Raw genomic sequence first — 22328 nt, forward strand, 5'->3', positions numbered from 1 at the left:
TCCTATTTAAAGGACACGTATATTCAGATTTCCAATGAAAGCTGAAATGTCCATGAGAGACTTCTCGAAGTTTAGACCTCGCCCAGGATAAAACCAGCGAGGTACTGCGAGCACGACCTAAGTCGGATCGCATCACTTTAACTCGCATTATACAGGATGGATCCAACTCGCATGTGTCAGGACGTATGCGAGTATCCTCTCTATACTTATGCGAAAGCATAGAGATCAACTCTCTATGATGTGATTTGGTCCCAACGGCCCAATAGCCTTGATAAACCGATATAGACTCGCATGTCTAGGTTCTATCAGCTCGACATGCGATGTCAACAAGAGGCGATTACCTAAGGGCGCAGACGTTCCAAACGTACTGATGACCCTGCAAGCTCAACAACGGAACATGAACAGTCAACTCGCAGATGCGGAAGACGCATACGTTGATGGACTTAGTAACTGTCGTTCATTTATTAATGTTAACGTTGCTTGGGTTTAATTATTGCTATTCAATATGTAAATAATGGATTAACAATGAATGTGATCCTTGTGTAACCGATTGGACACCTGCTTTGTATATAAAGGGGTGATCCACCATGAAATGACACCTACGAATGCCTTGCTACAGTGGACTAAGCAGATCATAATCTGACTGAACCACTATATTTCTCTGTCTTATTGTTATTTTCCAGCCTTTGTCGATTGTTTCTCATTCCCAGTCGAGTACTCGCCATTCTAGGTTGAATACTCGCACTTATCTTTACACATAAATTCTTCTTGTTATTAACAATACAATATAATTACAATATATATTTATATGCATTTTATACATTAAGAATAAAAATACAAAATAACTTTTTATTTTACTGTTATAATCTCATCTATCTATATTCGTATGTATATCCAAATCTATAATGCTCATCAGCTACCACTAGCAAACATTAAACATAGTCATGCACAGTCACACACATATCACATATAAAAATATATAAGATAAAATTTCTCAAATCTCAGTAATATATATGTATAGTATACATACAAGACAAATAAATAGAATGCTAATTTTAAATTTCCTTCTAATTTCAGAGTCACTGTCACAATCACAAAAAATGCCTATAAGAGAGAAATTTCAGTTTAAACAAAAGAGAGAAACTGAAAAAAGTGAAAATACTATAGGATATAAAACTGTTTCTGTACATATGTAAAATTATTGTATAACTAATATATAATATCACTAAAATCTTTTTAATTAATAAGTAATTTTTTAAATTTGATATCAATTAGCCATTTAGTTGTGATTTAAGTTGAGTAGTGTTAGTGACTTTTCTAAAGAAATAACCAATCAGCCAACTTTTAAAATATTTAATGTAATTAAATACAGTACATTATTGATGGTGTAAAAATTGAAAAGTCCTGTCATTAAATTTTTGTAAACTAAATTAATATGTTGAGAAGAAGAAATACTATGTGTCATGTATTAATATATGTATTAAACCAAATTGATATGTTGAGATGAGAAAAGTCCAAGTTATATACTTATTATACGTATTTAATTATTATACATATTCATATAGATAATCAGGGATATATCAAGGTAGATAGTACTTTTCCTGACTCCGCCCTACCTCTAATCCTTGCTAAATCAGGGAACTCCAGCTCCATTAAGGGTGGATTCTTACGAGTCCCCGTCCCCATGGTGTTTATGTAAAATCCTACTTGAAAGGCTTGTATAGGCAAATATTTTTTATTCATCTTTTATTTTTGATTTAATATATATACATATAGAGATTCTGAGTGTTGTACAATGATAATTATTTGAAATGCTTTCACTGTACACTTGATTTAGTAACACAATAAAACCAACACAAGTCTCCTTGGCACCAAGGAGAGAGAAAGTGGGAAAATATAAAAAGAGAAGAGAAGAGGGTAGATGGTGCCAAGGAAAAAGAAAAAGAAGGTAATAGAAGAGAGGAGGGTAGATGGTGCTAAGGAAAAAGAAAGAGAGAAGGGAAGAAAAGAGAGGAGGCTAGATGGGACCAAGGAAAGAGAAAGAGAAGAGAATAAAAGAGAGTCGAGTAGCTAGATGGCACCAATGAAAAATAAAGAGAGAAGAGGAGAAGAGAGGGGTTGGTGGATTGCGCCAATGGGAGATAGGGATAGGGTGGTTGTCTCTTGGGACCCACCTTAGTTGACATGCTATTTTACTTCGTATTTTAATAACTATGAGATTATATTTCATGAAATCTTAGGATTAACAATTAATTTATTTGAGTTTGAAAAATCAAGTAAAAAAATTGAAATTAGTTTTGTTTCATTTATTTAAATATAATGATGTTAAAGATGCTCATCAATTTAATTTTAAATTTAGAACTTAAAATGAAAATTAGTTATTATCTTTTCCTTAAAAAGATGATAAAATATTATATATGAGGTAATTAATTAAATTAAAAAAATTTAAAACAAAAACCATATGCCCTGGTGGAATCTTGCTAAATGCATGACATAGTCAGATTGACTGTGCCATTCGTGCATACTGTTGTACGAACATCGAATGCTGGATATCTTACACGCAGACTTGTTGAAGTAGTTCAACACTCAGTTTTGGCCTTTTAATTTTATTTAATTAATTGACATATGATCAACTAAGTGATATAATTAGATTAGATGGTAAAGATACATTTACTTATCTTATCCAAAATCAATATCAATGATGTCCTATGTAATAAATACCTCTGATGTATTTACATTACCAATGTCTTGAAAAACACATACCGTTATAAAGAGTATAAGTAAATAATATCGTAGATTTACATGTCAGTGTAAATCTTACTAAATTTACTTCATCATACAATCACAATTATATTTTATTGTGACCACGTAACTATAATTATTATTTTATACATATATTCTAGTTTTAATAAATATTTATACTAAATTTATAATCATATCAATAAATAAGTAGCAATACATTTCGCTAAATAATTCTAATATTTATTCATCTTATTGATAAATAAAAGTATAACATAAACCCTATCATAATTTTTTTTATTATTTATCTGTCACACTTACGAAAAATTGGGTAGTTTCACTCTACATATCTTTAAATAATAAGAAAAATACTAAAAGATATCTTAAAGTGCTAAGCACCATAAAAGATAAATTTTTATGGTGTAATTTAATGCATGTAAATTTTCTAAACATGAAACATCAAAATCTTAGTGATATTTCAATCTCAAAAGTCAATTATAGCTGCTTACCTACAACAACTTTTAACTAGTAGCTTTTAGCTTAAAACTTAGGTTAGGTTAGTTTATAAATTTCTACAAGACCTATATTTCCTTGCAATTCACACTTCTATATAATAAGAAAAATATGCTCAAGCATTTCTATCTCATTCGACATAAGACATAAGAAAAAAAATCATCTCTCATAAATTACTCTTTTTTCATTTTCACTTTTTGAAGAACAATGTTCCTCTACATCATACAGATCTTCTTTTTTATTTATGCCATTGTTTGTCACTTGTACAACAAGATTCTAAATTTCCCACCAACTCTTTTTCCAACTCTTCCAATTATTGGCCACATTTACCTACTTAAAAATCCTAGTTGCCTTCACAGAACTCTCACTAAGCTATCCAAGTTATATGGTCCAATATTTCACCTCAATTTTGGCAACTATCCAGTTCTCGTCATCTCATCCCCATCTATAATTGAAGAATGCCTAAAACAAAAGGATGTCATCTTCGCAAATCGGCCTCTCGGGACCACAAGTGGTAAAATTATAGCTTACAACTACACTACCCTTGCAACATCACCCTATAATGGGCACTGGCGAAACCTTCGTCGAATCTCACATGAAATTCTAACAACTAATCGTCTTAATGCATTTTCCTATGTACGTGTTGACGAGGTTTCGTTGCTTGTTTTCCAACTCTTACGCCTTGGAGAACAGCAAGACAAGACCCATGCATTGAACATGAGATTATTATTCAAGGAGGTAAACCTAAACACTTTGATGAGAATAATTGCTGGAAATATTAGACTTTTATTTGAGCTTACATTAATATATTAAATGTTTTATTAAAATATGGGTTGATGAATAGTTTTTTGTCGTTTTGGTCCATATTGTTTATGATTTCTAGTTAATGGGCTTAGCAGACGTTTTTGATTAACTTAAGCTTTTAATGGGGAGGCTAAGTCCAACTAGCGTTTTATTTCTAGCTCCCCTGCCTAGCTCAATAATTACATATTGCCTCATTACAATTCTATGTTTTAGAGACCTAAAGAAGATGATTTATTAGGTTTGTATTACACTACCAATCTCGGTTGTTTATTAGTCATTTCTATATAGCGATCAAGTATGTTTTCTACATCATTGAATTATTCACAGTGTTCTATATTTTCTACAATCTTGAATTCTAATGTGATATAAATTTTCTAACATGTGGTACAGATTGCTAATTGTATATGATTTATGACTTATATTTTGTTTAATAATTGATTAATATAGATTAATTATAAAATTACATATTAGTTTCGTTATTATTTTATGTTAAATTTTTTATGTATTGATCTTGAAACATTACAATTATTATTCCTCTTGTATTAAGAGTTAGTCCCACTTTGCTAATGTGTGGAAATAAATTGTGATATATAAGATGAATGGGCTACTCCTCCCATTGCCAATTGGTTTTAAGATGGAACCTCATTCATCTTATCTCCAAATTCTAATATGCTATCAGAGCCACTTGTGATCCGTTGTGAGCCCAAATTGCCACCGGTCCAAAAAAAAAAAACCCGTTTGTGATCCGTTGTGAGCTAAAGTGCTGCCGGTCCAAACAGATACTTCCGCTGTCTCCCCGTTAGCCTCCATTTGGGACCTTGCGGCCAATGTGCCAGTTTCTAGTGTTAGATCTTTAAGCTATTTTAAAATCCAAAAATTTCCTGACGTGTACACTTACAAATTTCCCGATATTTGGCCTTGTGAGATTCTTGCAAATGTGACGTTCGGTCCTGTGGTCTCTTAAATGTCGTTCGTTATACCCACACTTTCCAAGTCCAAACGTGAGGAGGGTGTATTAAGAGTTAGTCCCACATTGCTAATGTGTGAATATAAATTGTGATATATAAGATAAATGTGCTACTCCTCCCATTGCCAATTGGTTTTGAGATGGAACCTCATTCATCTTATTCCAAAATTTTAACATCTTGTTGACTAGTGGGATAGAATTTAATGTTTAAAATTTTTGATTACACGTAAAATTATAATAAAATTACTTGTTTTATTTTTGAAATTATAGTGGATCAAATCTGAAATTAAATAAAGTATTATGTTATTATTTTATTGTGTTTTGGGACGGTTAAGTTAATGAAATTTTTACATGAAAAATCCTTTTTACACACTTTATTACATAATTACCCTCACACGCCTATTACTACATTTATACTTACAAACTTATTTTTATTACACATTTACCACTTACTCATCATTCCATCCATCATCAATCAAATCCTACTCTCTTCCCTCTCTTTTTTCATTTTCTATCAATCAATCCATCATTTCACTCTCTTTTTTTCTTCTTTTCTTTTTATTTTTAATTTTATTTCAGTTTTTAATTTTTTATTTTAAATTTTATTTTCAGTTTTTTAATAATCATATTTTGTATGAACTTTGTTGGACACTGTTCCTTACGCGTCAAGCCATATCAACTTTGTCTGTCGGTGCTTGTCTTATACTGATCATTTTGTAGCAATCAAAATATTGGAAATTAAAAAGAAAAAAACAAATAAACAATTGGCTCAGCTTTAAATAAGTTAGTTTCCAGGAAAGGCCCGATGCATACATTGCAAAATGTTTAATTTGTCATTTATTATGATTATTATTTGATTATTACTGATGTTTAATTTGTTATTATATTTATTATTTTGGCTGATAATTATATCCTAATTAATTCTAGAAAAATTACAAAAACTTTATTTCAATTGGAAGAAAATATTTTAATAATAACCCAGTTTATTAGAAAATCATTATTTAATTTTATTTAACATGTTATTATCGATTTAGTTCGAGCATAAAGGATATCTGGCTATATATCATTATCATGGAAAGAATCATAATAATAACAAAAACAAATAGCAAATGAAAGTGAAAATGAAAATAACATAACAAAAAAGTGTACATGTCCTAATGAAAACTCACTAAATTGAATACATATCCTACTAAAGAAAATCACCAGATCAAGCTTCATATTTTGCATGCAGCATGTTTTATATTAGAAAAGTATTAGGACAAACATGATTAAGATTTATGAGTGAAGGTGGCAAAGCTAATAGATTAGATTAACCTGGTCAGTCCCATTTTTATATCATCAATGGGTAACAATGAGATTTATCATGGATATTGATGTTCAAAGAGTTTTTCCTGTATTTTAGTTTGTATACAGTTGTTTTGTAGTTTTATTATAGTTTTGCTACTTGCATATGTTATTTCACTATAAAATTCATATGCAACTATTTGCACAAAACTTACTATGTATAACTACTATTTCTTAGTCCCCATCAAATTAAATTCTTGCATAATATATAAACTATCATAAAACGATAATGCAACTATAAGGCAACTATTTGCACTTGCATACAGTTGTTTTGTAGTTTTATTATAGTTTTGTTACTTGCATATGTTATTTCACTATAAAATTAATATGCAACTATTTGCACAAAACTTACTATGTATAACTACTATTTCTTAGTCCCCATCAAATTAAATTCTTGCATAATATATAAACTATCATAAAACGATAATGCAACTATAAGGCAACTATTTGCACTTGCATACAGTTGTTTTGTAGTTTTGTTATAGTTTTGCTACTTGCATATATTATTTCACTATAAAATTAATATGCAACTATTTGCACAAAACTTACTATGTATAACTACTATTTCTTAGTCCCCATCAAATTAAATTCTTGCATAATATATAAACTATCATAAAACGATAATGCAACTATAAGGCAACCAAAACAAAAAATAAATCAAAATGCAACTGTATATAACGTAGATGTATTATTCATGAGGTTTTTTTTTAAATTTTTCACATCATACATTGTTTTGGATTTAGTGGGAGCTCCAGATCTGTTTGTTACAGATCTATATTTCATGAATATAGATTTCGATATTAGTGGGAGTTATTTTGATCGAATAAAATAGAAAACAAATGTGTAATTTCAGTTTCTTCACAGTTTTTCTGATTTTTTTTTCGTCATTTTCAGTTTAGATCATTGCAGGTATTCTTTTCCAGTTGATTTTTCCAGAATTAATAGTTGTATTTTTCTCGTTTTGGTTTCATTTTGGTTGTTTTGCGGTTTTGAAACGAGCGCGTATTTTCATCTTCATGGTTCGCTCTGTACAGCTGAAGGCTTAGTGCATGTGGTATTTTTGTAAATATTTGTATGTGGACTGTATAAATGTTTAATGGGCCGGCCCAAAGTATTTTTGTAATTTTTTTTCCTTTTTTGTATTTTTTTGTTTTTTTCCCTAAGTTAATTTGTAGTATAGATAGAATTTGTTCTAGTCGGACTTCACTGTTCCTAATACTTGTCAACCATTCAAGCTTGCGATTTAGTTGTTTACATCAAATTAAATATCATAGATAGTTTAGACATTAAAATCCGACCAAAACCCCTAAAAAATGTATCAAAATTGCTTAATTTTTCGTCGAAAAACAAGTCTCCGACTGGCTGGTCGAAATTTTAAATGTTTAGAGCTGCTGGAGGTTGAAGATAACCTCTTGGGATGAAGCCCATTCGTGGCTGTCAGAGACTGAAGGAGAGTGCAATAGTTTCTGGATTCCGTTTTCGAAGATTTTTTTTTCTAATATTATTATAATATAATTTTTGAATTTTTGGTGATTTTTAATTTATTTTTCGACTGAGTTTGATAATTATTATTAAAGATATAATAGTCATACATTTAAAAAAATTATTAAAAATGATTTTTGAATTTTTCTTTCAAATTTTAAATTAAAATAAATTAATTGAGAATTTGCTCAATCGTTAGAGCATATTAACTTTCTTTATTTAATGTTTCTTGGTTATTATGTACTCTCCATCATCACCTTTTTGTAGGGTTGTAAAATGGGTTTTGACATAGCACACAAATACGAATAGGTACGATACAAATTTTACAGGTTAGGGTTGAGAAAATTAAATGCGGGTAGAAAATGGTTCAACACGACTTGACACGAAATAAAAATAGGTCAAACACTACATGATACCTGCTTAAACACAAATTTGACACATTTGATACGATTTTTAAATAAAATAAAATAAAAAATTATTAATAATAATATAATTATGTAAGAATACATATTTAGTGATTTATTGTTAAGTTAAAAAATTTAAAATTTAATTTTCTTCACCATGAAATAGAAATATTTTAAATTTTTTAATTTTTACTATATATATAATAAAGGGATATTGGCGGCTAAACCACCTGAATTTTACGATTTGTAACACTTAACCACAAAAACCGAATTTTTGGCGGCTAAACTACCTAAACCCTGGTTCCGTTTTGCTCTGCACACGTCCGTCCAAAAATCACAGTTAAGTGCCACGGTGGACTGTCCACGTGTACACACTTGTACACGTGGCAAGTTTTTAGTGGTCCACGTAATATTAATTTTAAAAATTATTACAAATATTTAAAAAATTAAAAAATCAAATTTTTTTCTTTTTTTACTTTTTTAATTTAAAAAAAAATAATTTTTTTTTTATTTTTTTTCTTTTTCTTCTTCTTTCTTCTTTCTTCTTCTTCTTTCTTCTTTCTTCTTCTTTTTTTGGAGAAACCTTCCCAGCAGAGAGGAAGAGGGCAAAACCACCAATAGAGAAGCTTACAAACTAGATTAACCCCAGGTCGAAACTCGGCTCCACTCAGGTCCACACTCACATAAACCCGACCAAGAAGCTTCGCGTTGGTCACCCAACACGTGCGACCCATGCGCCCCGTGTAGACCGAGACGCGAAGGGTAACAGGCTTTCCAGCAGCCTTGATACGGCAGAGAGCGATGGAATTGAGGTGGAATCCAGCAGAGGAGGTGGCGAAATCGGGCGGAGGAGAATCGCCGGAAGATGAGCAGAGAGGGATGAGAGCCGTCTGTGAGGGGAAATTTTAGGTGGGGGAGTTTGAGAGCTAGAGACTCCAACATTAGGCGAGCGAATGGGCAAGGATCCATTGTCGTTTTGTGACCTTATGATGTCGTTTTTGGATTTCGATTGAAGTTTTTTCTCTGCGTTTTTATGGGTTAAAAGAGAGAATGGGAGAATGGCAAAACCGTTCTTCTTTTTGGCAGCCATTAATAGTTTGTAAGCTTCTCTACTGGTGGTTTTGCCCTCTTCTTCTGCTGGGAAGGTTTCTGCAGAAAAAGAAGAAGAAAGAAGAAAGAAGAAGAAGAAGAAGAAAGAAGAAGAAGACGAAGAAAAAGAAAAAAAAAATTAATTTTTTAATTTTTTTAAATTAAAAAAAAAGTAAAAAAAGAAAAACAAAATCTAATTTTTAATTTTTTAAATATTTGTAATTATTTTTTAAAATTAATATTACGTGGACCATTAAAAACTTGCCACGTGTACAAGTGTATACACGTGGACAGTCCACCGTGGCACTTAACTGTGATTTTTGGACGGAGGTGTGCAGAGCAAAACGGAACCAGGGTTTAGGTAGTTTAGCCGCCAAAAATTCAATTTTTGTGGTTAAGTGTTACAAACCGTAGAGTTCAGGTGGTTTAGCCGCCAATATCCCTATAATAAATTATATATAAATAAATGTACATAAGTTTTTGCATGGAACCTAAATCTATTTTTCTCTATAACTCCATCTTCAATGATAGCAAATGGGTCAAAGTAGGTCAACAAGAACACAACACGATTTTTTACAGGTCGAGTAAATTAGATACAAAGTCAAAAAATGGGTCGACACGCCTAACACAAAATATAGAAGCGAGTCACATAAAATATAACACGAACACAATACGATGACACATTTTGCTACCCCTAACTTTTAATTTATCTTTGTTTATATTCATTCATTATTTGCTGTTCTAAGAAGCAAAACTTGATTATTTGTTGATTAAATAATGTATTATGATGGGATACTTTATTTTGATTATTTATATGTTTATGAGCAATAAGTATTTGTTTGAGATTTGGATGAAGTTTATTAATTATTTCACCAAAGGGATTTAATTCTCAATCATTGTTTTATCACTAGTTTTTTTTTTTTTATTATTAATTTTGAGAAAATATATTTCTTGATTGATTAATGTATGTAATAATCTAATGGAAGGTAGTGATTATATGTATATTACACTCAAAAAAATTATTTCTTTTAGTGACAACTTTTTAGTCACAATATAAATTTTTTGTGACTAAATGTGATTTTTTAGTTACAACAAAAAATTATTTGTGATTAAAACATAGCATTTAAACACAAGTTGTCACTAATTTAGTTTTAGTCACAACAAGTACTGTGACTAAAAATACATTTAGTCACAATAAATTACAATTTTTGTGACTAATACCTTTAATCATGGACCTTTTAGTCACAACATAGGAATAATAATTTATAATTAGTCAAAACTTTTTTACTTTTAGTCACAAGTTTTGTTGTTACTAAAAGTTAAATTTTTTGTAGTGTTAGTTAGCATTTTATGAAGTGTGTTAACGATAAACCTGCATGTTTAAAATTATTTTCCCAAAAAGGGTAGTGATGTTTCACCTTAATTTAGTCATGATTTCAAAAGAAAAATTATTATTCCTTTAAAATATATATTTTAGTGTAAATAATCGCTATAGATTGCATTTAATAAAGCTGATAAATGATTTACTAAAAAATATATATTTTAGTAAATAATCGCTATGGATTGCCTTTAATAAAGCTGATGAATGATTTCAAAAAAATTTACTAATTTTAGTAAATAATCGCTATGGATTGCCTTTAATAAAGCTGATGAATGATTTAAAAAAAAAAAAAATTATTTTCCCAAAAAGTAATTATTTAAATATGTATACTTGTTGTTGTTGTTTTCTGATTTAAATTAACATATATTTTTTTATTAATTTATTTATGCAAAAGTAATAAATTTTAGCGATTTTTTCATTTTTAAACTTCGAAATATTTTTTTAAGGAATTGTCCATAGAAACTTTTATTGCAACTAACGGAGCAACCTAATTACAACTAAAATTCGTATAGGAACCAAAATTAGTAAATAATCGCTATGGATTGCGTTTAATAAAGCTGATGAATGATTTTAAAAAAATTTACTAAAATTATATATATATATATATTTTAGTAAATAAGGATTGTCTTTAATAAAGCTGACGAAGGATTTCAAAAAAAAAAAAATTATTTTCCCAAAAAGTAATTATTTAAATATGTATACTTGTTGTTGTTGTATATGATTTAAATTAATATATATTTTTTTATTAATTTATTTATGTATAAGTAATAAATTTTAGCGATTTTTTCATTTTTAAACTTCGAAATATTTTTTTTTTTTGTTTTTAGGGAATTGTCCATAGAAACCTCTATTGCAACTAATTAATGGAGCGACCTAATTGCAATCAAAATTCGTATAGGAATCCATATGGAAAGCACTAGAGAAACTACATGAGAAACTCAAACTGTAAATTTGAAAAAAAAATTAAAAAATAGTATATAGGCTAATTCCCCTAAATTTTAATTTATTTATATATTTTCTTTATCATGTATCAAGGGAGTATTTTGGATTCTCATCCCAAAGGCAAATTTATGGTGATTAGTTCACTCTATATTTTATATTGTAAATTGAGTAATATATGTGTGTTATGTTCTCAACCAAAGGGAAGATTGTGATGAGCAGTTAACTCTATTTCCTCATAATCTTGTGTAACTTGAATCATATGTGTGTTATATTATTACTCATGGGGATGTATGTAATAATGACCACCTTGACTCGATTTCTATATTTTCTCACACATTGGTCAATGCTTATATTTTAATCAAGTTGGTTAATTTTGGATTTTGTCTCCTTTTCTATGAACTATAATATTTGCTTGGTTTTGAAAGGAAGTTTTAGTCACCCATAGCCTTTTGATGTAATTAGTCTTTCACCGAGCACATCATGAAAAATTACTTAATCTTTGAAAAGCTCAAAATATGATAGAGTATTTTTTGAATTCTAATTTTCTATCTTGATTCGTTTGATGAAAATATTCTATTCTTTGGTGATCATGTGGTGATGTATTGGTTGCTTGGCGATGTGGTTTGACTATATACTTTGTTTTTAAACGATATCATATATTATGACCACTAGATTCTCATTTCAATGTTTTTTTAATAATCAATTCATGCACCTTATGGTGATTATTGAAATATGAATTTTAATTTTGTGCAAGAGAAATATTTTTTGTGCTTATTTATGGGGTCTCCCATGAAATGTATGGATTGGAATTAATTTTGTTTACAATTGTGAGATATAATTTTTTGTATTGATTATTTCTAATTTAACTATGCCAACAAAAAAACTTGGAGTTGAAATTTTGTAAATAAGAATATTATTTTTAGTTTGAATTCTACTTCCTATCGAACTTATTAATAATATATTTTTTTTGTTTTGTTTTTCTTTTTAGAATAATTTAGTTTTGCTGACAATTATTCATTAGGTAACCCTAAACTCTTTGATGAGAATGATTGTTGGAAAACGTTACTATGAAGATTGCATTGTGTCATCAAAAGATTCAGAAGAGGCTGAGATGTTTAGAGGAATGATAACGGAGTCTTTAAGGTCGGCCTCATACGTGCTAGTTAGTGATTTTGTCCCTATATTGAAGATGTTTGGTTTTGAAAAGAAACTTCACAAGAAAATGATTGAGTTGCGGAATAATAGAGATAGGTTTATGCAAATTCTTATAAACCAACATAAAACAACCCCAAAAACCGATTGCTCTAGTAACTCTAATGAGAGCAAGAACAATGTAAAGAGTATGATTGAAGTATTAATGGCCTTACAAGAGTCAGAACCCGAGTACTACAAAGATGAGATTATCAAAGGTCTTCTACTGGTATATACATATTATTGTTAAATTATTTTCCATTTATAAAAACAAAGAATCGACCATTTTTTTTGTGATAATGACTAATTTTATGTTCAGGATTTATTGGCTGCAGGAACAGAAACTTCAACGACAACTATGGAAATCGCCTTATCTTTCTTATTGAATCATCCTGAAGCAATGGAGAAGGCACATATGGAGTTGGTCAATATTATTGGAAATGATCGTTTGGTGAATGAGTCTGATTTGGCTAAGCTTCCTTATCTTCATGCAATCATCAAAGAAACATTACGATTACTTCCGCCTGGGCCAGTGATCGTACACGCATCATCAGATGAAACAACCATTAGTGGACACAGGGTACCAGCTGGTTCTATGGTACTTTTTAACATGTGGGCCATTCATAGAGATCCAATGATTTGGGCTGAGCCAGATAAGTTCATGCCTGAGAGATTTTTGGAAAATGAAGGGCTAGGGGAAGGGTTTACATTGCTACCATTTGGGTATGGAAGGAGGGTCTGCCCTGGTGAGAACTTAGCTTGGCGTATGATGGGACTAACTTTAGCAACCATTATTCAGTGTTTTGAATGGGAAAGAATGAGCCATAAAATGGTTGATATGAGTGAACATGTGAGAGGACTTAGTTTGTCCTTGACTAATCCACTTCAAGCTAAGTGTCGACCACGTTCCACCATGATCAAAGTTATTTCTCAAATATGAAAGTTATGTGAAAGTAGGAATAAGAAAATAAGTGCACTTAAAATTTGGCACACGCACTACTTCAGATAGTTTCCAGAATTTATGATCACGTTTGCTTACAGTGATATATTTTATAGTAAAATTTAATAGTGACTTGAGTGCTTTAGATTTTTTCTTCTTGAATTATAGTGCTGCTTTTAAAATAAGACATGATAATGCGTATATATATAATCATGTTCAGTAATTGATGCACCTATAATAATAAATTTCACTTTTTAATTCCAGAAAGGGGAAAAAGAAAAAAAAAATAGGGACTTTTTGTTTTGTTTTTTTTTATACTTTAATTTTTTTTTTTTGGTATTTTTACAGAATTTCACATAAAAACTCTTATAGCAAACCACACTTAATTTGTCAACAAGAAAATGAAACGTTGTGTTGGATAGACTTTTTGTTAGGCAGTCTGCAGTTTGATCATGAGAGGGTATCACTACTACAAAAACACTCTTTAGAGGCGGTTTTTAAGCCCTTTCAGCGTCGGTTTTCGCGAAATTCGCTACCGACGCTGATCAGGGCGACGCTAAAGGGTTTATATGAACCGACGCCATAGGTACCCCTATGGCGTCGATTATAAGCTTATAACCGACGCCATAGGGGTACCTATGGCGTCGGTTATAAGCTCATAACCGACGCCATAGGGGCTTTCAGTTTTTTCAATTTTTTTTTATTTAATTATATAATTTTAATTTCATTTTAATTATATATTTAATAATTTTATATATTATTTTAATTTTATATTTATTAATTTATATATTATTTTATTTAATTTAAATTACATATTTATTTAAATTTTAAATTACATATTTATTTAATTTAATTATATATTAATTACATATTTATTTAATTTAATTATATATTAATTACATATTTATTTAATTTAATTATATATTAATTACATTTTAAATTAAATAGTAATTAAATTTGGGTAAAAACATAATTTGATTTCATAAAAGTAATTAAATATTACACAAACATGTAAAATTAGTTAAAAATATTAATAAGTTAATAAATCTAATTACAAGTTAATCTATAAAAATAACATAATGAAGAAAAATTCTTCGTCCTTTGAACCTCAATCGTCACCGTGAATCACCGCCATCAATTGTTCGATCCACTTTCGCTGTAGTGGTAACAATTCTGTTTTTGGATCGTATTGCTTCTTACCACCAAACTGTTAAAAAAATTAAAAATTTATATTAGTTTATGTATATGTATATTATATATTTGTTATTATAAAATTTATATACTATGATCAATAATTAAAACTTACAGCTTTTTGATCTTGTATGTAACGGTTGGGGTTGGCACGTGCGACGATGTCAGTGATATATTTCAAAACATAAAAACCCCATTCTTGGCTTTTAGGTTGTCTTGGACAGTTTGCTTGTGAAATTCCTTGCCACGGGCCAAGATACTGATGTGCGTCCCCTATATACATGAATGCCCTGTTTAGGAAAATTATATTAGCATTTCAATTCGTTACATAAGAAGTCATTAAATTATTACCTTCCGATCATTTGTTCTATTTCTTCGGGAATTGGGCGGCCTTTTACAGGGTTTAAATGGATAATTTTCCCTGGCGCAACCACCACTAGCGTCCAATGCATCCTAGAAAATTATATTGGAATATAAGTAAGATAGTATAAAAATAATTTGAAGACATAATATAGAAATGAACAATTAGCACTAAAGAATTTAATAAAGTTTACCCGATATTCCAAGGAATAAAGAACATTTGGTGGTTGTTGTTCATTAATGATAACCAATTAGCCAATCGTCTTGCCGCATCGTCAAAAGACTGACTCTGTTCTTCATCGTTGATCCCATGCACTGTGAGAAGCTCTGGGTCGTAAAACTTGAAAATTTTTCTCAGACCGTTGATGCTCTCCCATATGTGCCTGCCAAAAAAAGTGTTAGTGCCTTATAATAATTTAACTATAATTTGATATAAGGTTAATTAGATTAAAGAAGAGTATACATCATTCCAAACAGCATTCCCTGGTTGCCGATGTAGTCACACGTAGCAACCTGCTGCAAATCCTCTCCAGATAACGTGATCTGGGTACGCGGTGCAATGAATACTCGGGGGACAGGAATTGTGATTATATCACGTTTATCTTTGAGCCTTAGGAATTCATGAATCATCCATTTTAGCGAATTAGGGATCAACGCCATGTTCTCTTCCGTGAACAAGTCATCTTCCCGTGCACCACGGCCTTGTGGAGAAAGCATCGGAGCTTTCCCCTTTGACGCATCACGTCTTGAGGGCGGTTTAGCGAGTGGACCCTAAACAAAACAGAACATAATATATATATATATATCAAATTTTATCTAAATTCATGTCTGCATATTCCTTACGATATAAAATGCAATCGTTCGGACATGCATGAATTTTTTCATACTTCAATCCTATAGAATTTAACGTTTTTTTCACTTCATAAGTAGATTCCGGAAAGCAGTTGGCAAATGGTAAGATATCTTTAAAAGCAGCTAAAAATTGAGTAAAACATTTATCGCTCACTCCATTTTCTGCTTTTATGTTGTAAAACTTTACCATTGTTGGTAATCTTAGTTTTTTACAACCATCGAACAGAGGTTTATCAGCATCACTAAGAAAATTATCGAATTTCTCAGGATCATTAAGAAATTCCTCCTGTGCTTCGTTAAGCAAGTCCAATGGATAATCATCGAAATCATTACCCTCGATATCATCTACCCCCCGCTTTCCTAATGGATATGGATCATTAGGTAAATGTTCGCCATGGTAATACCAATTAGTATAACTTCTATTGAAACCTCGTAAATACACATGGTTCTTAATCATTGTAATATTCCCTTTAGATACATTACAACAATCTACACACGGACAATGAATACGATCGTGATTTGTAGAATTCTTTAAGGCAAACTCTAAAAATGCATCGAACCCTACTTGAAATCGCAGTGTGTCTCTCTCCTCACGCATCCATGATTTATCCATAACAAAAATCCTATCCAAAAAAATTCAGTATTTAGTAACTACTTATAGCTAGTTACTAATTACACAATGTAACTAACTAAGTTTCTCACAATTTATTCATATTAATTTATAAATTACTCAAATTCTCGTTTTAGATTAGTTCATATTATTAGGTTGTTTTGTTGATTAGAATGTTATTAAAATGTTAAATATTTTTAATAAATAAAATTGAGGGGAAAATTTTTTGGTAAAGCAATAAAGGTATTAACTAATATTTTCCCCTTTTAATTAACTTTTGCTCTTTATTTTCTTTGAAAAATAAAAATCCACATTGAACCTCTCAAATGAAAGAAAAAAAAAATAAAAAAAGAAGGATTTTATATGTTTATTTTGTTAATTTATTTAGTAACTAATTATATCTAGTTACTAATTACACAATGTAACTAACTAAGTCTCTCACACAATTTATTCATATTAATCTAAAAATTACTCAAATTTTCGTTTTACATTAGTTCATGTTATTAGGTTGTTTAGTTGATTAGAATGTTGGTAAAATTAAAAAGTTTACATAAATGTGAATATTATTATTTTTTATGTGACCTAACTTCTTATTACTATGTTATAATTAACTATATTATGAATGATTTTAGTAAGATTTATCCTAATTCTACCGAAATTTCGGCAGCATAACGGCTGTAATTGGACGTTCTCAAAAATTTTACAAGTGCCTAAAATAACAAACAAAACAGATAAACAATACAAAATTAATCCACCCATCCGACCGCAGTACATGTATTCGCAGAACCTACTTCACTACGGATGAATATTTAAGATATTCAAACTCAACTAACATGCATTGATAATTAATTATATATTAAGAAAAAGTTAGTAAAAGTATATACCTATAATTGCAAGCCCAAATACGCTACACACAAAATTATGCCGAACCCCTATAATATAAAGAAATACAACGAAATTACAAAATTAATTATTTCATAACTTATAACTAGTTATACAAAATTGTAACAAGTTACTTAGTTACTAAATTATACATACATATATATAATCAATTATATCTCACACTATTATCTCAAAAAAATAAAATTATATCACACACTAATTCCATTTTGAAATTTTTATTTCTAAACTAATTTTTTTTTTGAAACTAATGAAATCCCTCCAATGTCATTTTATTCACAATAAATATATATTGCAAAAAATATATAAAATACAATTACAAAATTTATTTTCATAAAAAATATACACACACTATATACACACACAATATATACACACATTATATACAAATATTCAATAAAATATACAAATACATATATATACTATACATTGTGGTATAAATTATTACCTAATAACCGCAATCCGACGACCACCGTAAAAAATCCCGACACTACACATAAAACACAATAATATTACTAATAAAATAAAAAAACTCAAATAATAATTTACAAAAACAAAAAATAAAACAATATACATAATACAATAAGAATAGAAGCAATATTTATACCTTAAACGAGGTTGAGATTGAACAATTTCTCAACAAAAATGGGTGGCCGGATTTCACACCCAAAATTTACTATTTGGGTTCGGATGACACTTTTAGAGGCTAAAAAATCAAAACTTTTTAGGTGTATGTTATTAAGTATCGAAAATGGAGGATTTAAAAAAAAAATGGGCTGAAATGGTTGAGAAATGAGGGAGATAGGGTGGGGAGAAGGTGGTGGAGGCGAGGGTTTTGGCTGAGAAAATGGGGTCTCTGGTTTTTCTGGGTTGCTGAGTGAAGTGGGGAGGAAGAAGGAAGGTCGAGCAAAGAGATATACTCTGATCGACCCTATGGCGTCGGTTCCTTCATAGGAACCGACGGCATAGGGTACACGTGTCAGAAGACTGTGTACCCTATGCCGTCGGTTCCTATACAGGAACCGACGCCATAGGGTAGTTCAGAAAAAAAAAATAAAAAATAATTTCCAACCGCCTCTAAATGGTATAATACAATTTTATACCTACGGTTTTTATCAAAAAACCGCCTCTAAATGTCAATTTCGAACATAGCGGGTATTTTCACACCCTTTAGCTTCCCTTTTTATAAATAGGGTTGAAAAAACTGCCTCTAAAGGCTAATATTGTAGTAGTGTATATATCTAATGTCAAGATCTTTGGCCAAAACCTTGTCTCTAACAAAATACACATCTAGCTCAATGTGCTTTGTTCTTGCGTGGCAAACGGGATTAGATGCTAGTGCACTGGCCCCCATGTTGTCACATCAGATAATTGGAGTCTGTTGAAAAGGAAATTGAACTTCTCGGAGTAAGGATTGATCCAGGAAAGTTCTGCAGCAACTTGAGCAAGAACTCTGTATTATGATTCAGTGCTCGATCTTGAGATGACAACTTGCTTCTTTGATGACCATGACACTAGGGAATCTCCAAAATAGACACAGTAACCAACTACTAACTTTTTGTCATCAGGACAGCAAGCCCAGTCAGCATTAGAGTATCCATTAAGAGTCAATCTGTCACAATGTTTGATGTGAAGGCCATGATCTTCAGTACCCTTTAGATATCTTAGAATCCTCTTTACTGCAGACCAATGAACATTAGTTGGAGCCTATAGAAACTGACTTAGTTTGTTGATAGAGAAACTAATGTCAGGTCTTGTGTGTGTAAGATATTGGAGAGCCTTAATTAGACTTCTATATTCTATAGGATTTTGTAGAGGTGTACCATCTTGTATGGAAAGAACTTTCCCAACTGTCATGGGAGTAGGATAGGGTTTTAGATGTGTCATGCTTGCTTTCTTGAGTAGATCTGCTATGTATTTTCCTTGAGACAAGTACTGTTAGGCTATTTTTAGCCTATATTTTGGATCGATTTTATGTGCGCTTTTCACTGTGTTGGGACATAATTACGCTTGTTTTCTATGTTTTATGGTTCTTTGGAATAATAGAGGTCTCGGGATGAAAAAGTCCAATAAAAGACGAGCTGAGCCAAGAAAAACACTTTTTGAGGAAAAATGCATATCTGGTCGCGGCTAGATACAGCTTGGCCGTGGCTAGATTAAGAAGCAGGGAAGCAGGTTTTTGAGGCTACATTCACCGCGGCGAGATACACACTCGCCGCGGCCATTTGAAACTTACAGAAAGGTATTTTTAGGCACCTATCTGGCCGCGGCGAGAGGAAGCTTGGCCGCGGCGAGATCCCATACGGCTCAGGGGTATTTTTGTCCATCGAACCCTAAAAATTAGTTATAAATGGAAAACTGCAATTGGAAGTCAGGGGAAGCGATTTGGAACCCTAAAACACAGCAGAGAGCGGCAAGAAGAGCAGAGTGATTCAAAGTGAAGATGCAGAATTCATCCACCAACAATTTCTTTCTTTATTCCTCTTTAATTACTTTATGTTGAATATTGTAATAGGAATGGTTATGGATTTATTTCTGAACTAAATTTCCCATTTAGTGAGGATGATGATTGTTGTTTAATATTTTGCCTAGTTAATGTTTAATTGCCATTCCTCCATTCTTGTTTGTGAAATTATCTTAATTTTTGTTTAATTTTATGTTTAAGATTGATCACCTTGTGCATGCTTTATGATCTCAATTCGAAATCTGAAAAGTGAGAATCGAGAATGCTAAAATTTAGATAATCGATGTTCTATGTGAAACGAGAGTATTCACATGACTTATGTGACAAGTAGATTATTACCTAATGCTGATTTCATGTTAGTTTAATTAAGGAGTTAATTAGAGAACATGTGATTTAGAACCTAGAAGATCTGACAAGAGCTAGGTTACTTTATAATCTGTCATTCACTTCAAGAATAGGATAGCAATTAGGCATTAACAATTTGGGTAAACAACAACAGGATTCTCCTCCCTATCATCTCATCTTGCTTAAACTTTAACTGTGTCATTAAGTTTTCTGAATTACTTTAATTCTTTTAAATCATAAATACTTTCGATTTGCCAAATAGAATTATAGGTATAGTTTAGTAGTAATTAATCCAATTCCCTGTGGGATCAACCTCACTTGCGTGAGCTACTACTTGACTGCGTATACTTGCGTAGTGTTTATAATTTTCACAACAAGTTTTTGGCGCTGTTGTCGGGGAATTGTATAAAGATTAATATTACATAAAATTATACTAACTTCTACTTTGGTATATTTTTCTTGTTGAATTTCTAACCTTTCTCTTGTAAAGCTGTTCTTATCTATTTCAGGTATTTTGAGTGCATGCGCCGCCAAGGGCAAGCAGTTGTATTACCTGTTGACCCTGAAATCGAGAAAACTTGTAGGAGAAAACGAAAGAACAAGAGGCAAGAAAGAGTTTCAGCAACTGCTGAAACTTCAGAAATCATGGCTGCTAATGTGAATGCTAATGCTGCAAACAATGGAGGTAATAACGGTAATAATGGCGGTGCCGTTGAAGATCAAGCTAATGGCCGTAGCTTGAGAGATTACATTCTCCCTACTCTTACTGGAGTGCAGTCATGTATCAGGCCACCGGCAGTGGATGCGAATAACTTTGAGATCAAACCTGCCATACTTCAAATGGTGCAGTCCTCAGTTCAGTTTGGTGGCCTCCCTTCTGAAGATCCTAATCTGCATCTCTCTAACTTCATGGAACTTTGTGAGACTTTTAAAGTCAATGGAGTTAGTGATGATGCCATTCATCTGAGACTGCTTCCATTCTCACTCAGAGAACGAGCCAAGAGCTGGTTGAATTCCCTGCCACCCAACTCTATTGCCACTTGGAATGACTTAGCCACGAAATTTTTGTCAAAGTTCTTCCCTCCAGCAAAGTCAGCCAAGTTGCGAGGTGAAATCAAAAACTTCTGTCAGCAAGATAATGAATCTCTCCATGAGGCTTGGGAGAGGTTTAAAGATGTAATCAGAAAATGCCCTCATCATGGTATAGAGAAGTGGATGCTGGTTCACAATTTCTACAACGGGTTGGTTGGTAACACTAGAACTCTGATAGATGCAGCAGCTGGTGGAGCTTTTATGAGAAAGAGTGCTAATGAGGCTTACGATCTATTGGAGGAGATGGCTCTAAACAATCAGCAGTGGCCAAATGAAAGGAGTCAAACTAAGAAAGTAGCTGGTGTGCTAGAGGTTGATGCCATCACAAAGTTAACAGCTCAGGTTGAGGCCTTGACAAAGCTAATTGCAGGGCAAGCTAAACAAGCCCAAGTTATTTGTGAGATATGTGGAGGCAACCATCACTTTTCAGAGTGTCAAGCAGATGTGGATGATTTGCCAATGGATGAAGCAAAAGCCATTGGAAATTACTCGCAGAACAACAACAATAATTATGGGTTCAACCAAGGAGGTAACCGAAGAAACAGTGGGTTCTATCAGCAAAGAAACCAGAACCAGACACAGAACCAACAGTATACTCAGCAACAAAGCTCTAGTGGAAATTCTGGTTTGCAGACAGATTTATTGCTACAATTTATGACTGAAACTAGATCTTCCATTAAGGATTTGCAGACTCAAATGGGGCAACTAGCCACTCTGG

General features: G+C 31.4%; 1 protein-coding gene, 2 long non-coding RNA genes and 1 other non-coding gene across 4 annotated transcripts; 1 reads left to right on the plus strand and 3 right to left on the minus strand.

The window, feature by feature from the left end:
* The first annotated feature begins 3356 nt into the window (after positions 1-3356).
* On the plus strand, positions 3357-13798 carry LOC115725242 (cytochrome P450 81Q32). Its single transcript, XM_030654686.2, has 3 exons — positions 3357-3990; positions 12687-13085; positions 13176-13798. The coding sequence occupies exons 1-3, from the start codon at positions 3460-3462 to the stop codon at positions 13794-13796; spliced, it is 1551 nt and encodes a 516-aa protein (XP_030510546.1). The 5' UTR covers positions 3357-3459; the 3' UTR covers positions 13797-13798.
* A 738-nt stretch (positions 13799-14536) lies between these two features.
* LOC133039492 (uncharacterized) lies at positions 14537-15912 on the minus strand. Its single transcript, XR_009688638.1, has 3 exons — positions 15811-15912; positions 15103-15730; positions 14537-15003 (listed from the first exon to the last, which is right to left on the minus strand). It is a non-coding gene; the product is annotated as an uncharacterized LOC133039492 (long non-coding RNA).
* A 2045-nt stretch (positions 15913-17957) lies between these two features.
* On the minus strand, positions 17958-18947 carry LOC133038868 (uncharacterized). Its single transcript, XR_009688436.1, has 2 exons — positions 18317-18947; positions 17958-18199 (listed from the first exon to the last, which is right to left on the minus strand). It is a non-coding gene; the product is annotated as an uncharacterized LOC133038868 (long non-coding RNA).
* Positions 18948-21616: 2669 nt separating this feature from the next.
* Positions 21617-21723, minus strand: LOC115696111 (small nucleolar RNA R71). The gene has a single exon (XR_004007707.2). It is a non-coding gene; the product is annotated as a small nucleolar RNA R71 (small nucleolar RNA).
* Positions 21724-22328: the final 605 nt, after the last annotated feature.

This window comes from Cannabis sativa, chromosome 6 (genome assembly GCF_029168945.1).
Source record: "Cannabis sativa cultivar Pink pepper isolate KNU-18-1 chromosome 6, ASM2916894v1, whole genome shotgun sequence".
Lineage (NCBI taxonomy): Eukaryota > Viridiplantae > Streptophyta > Magnoliopsida > Rosales > Cannabaceae > Cannabis > Cannabis sativa.

Bases quoted from the DNA above. Each gene is read 5' to 3' on its own strand.
- LOC115725242 (XM_030654686.2), top strand. From the start codon at position 3,460: ATGTTCCTCTACATCATACAGATCTTCTTTTTTATTTATGCCATTGTT. The intron at 3,991-12,686 runs GTAAACCTAAAC...ATTATTCATTAG, and splicing joins TGAGATTATTATTCAAGGAG to GTAACCCTAAACTCTTTGAT. The intron at 13,086-13,175 runs GTATATACATAT...TTTTATGTTCAG, and splicing joins TTATCAAAGGTCTTCTACTG to GATTTATTGGCTGCAGGAAC.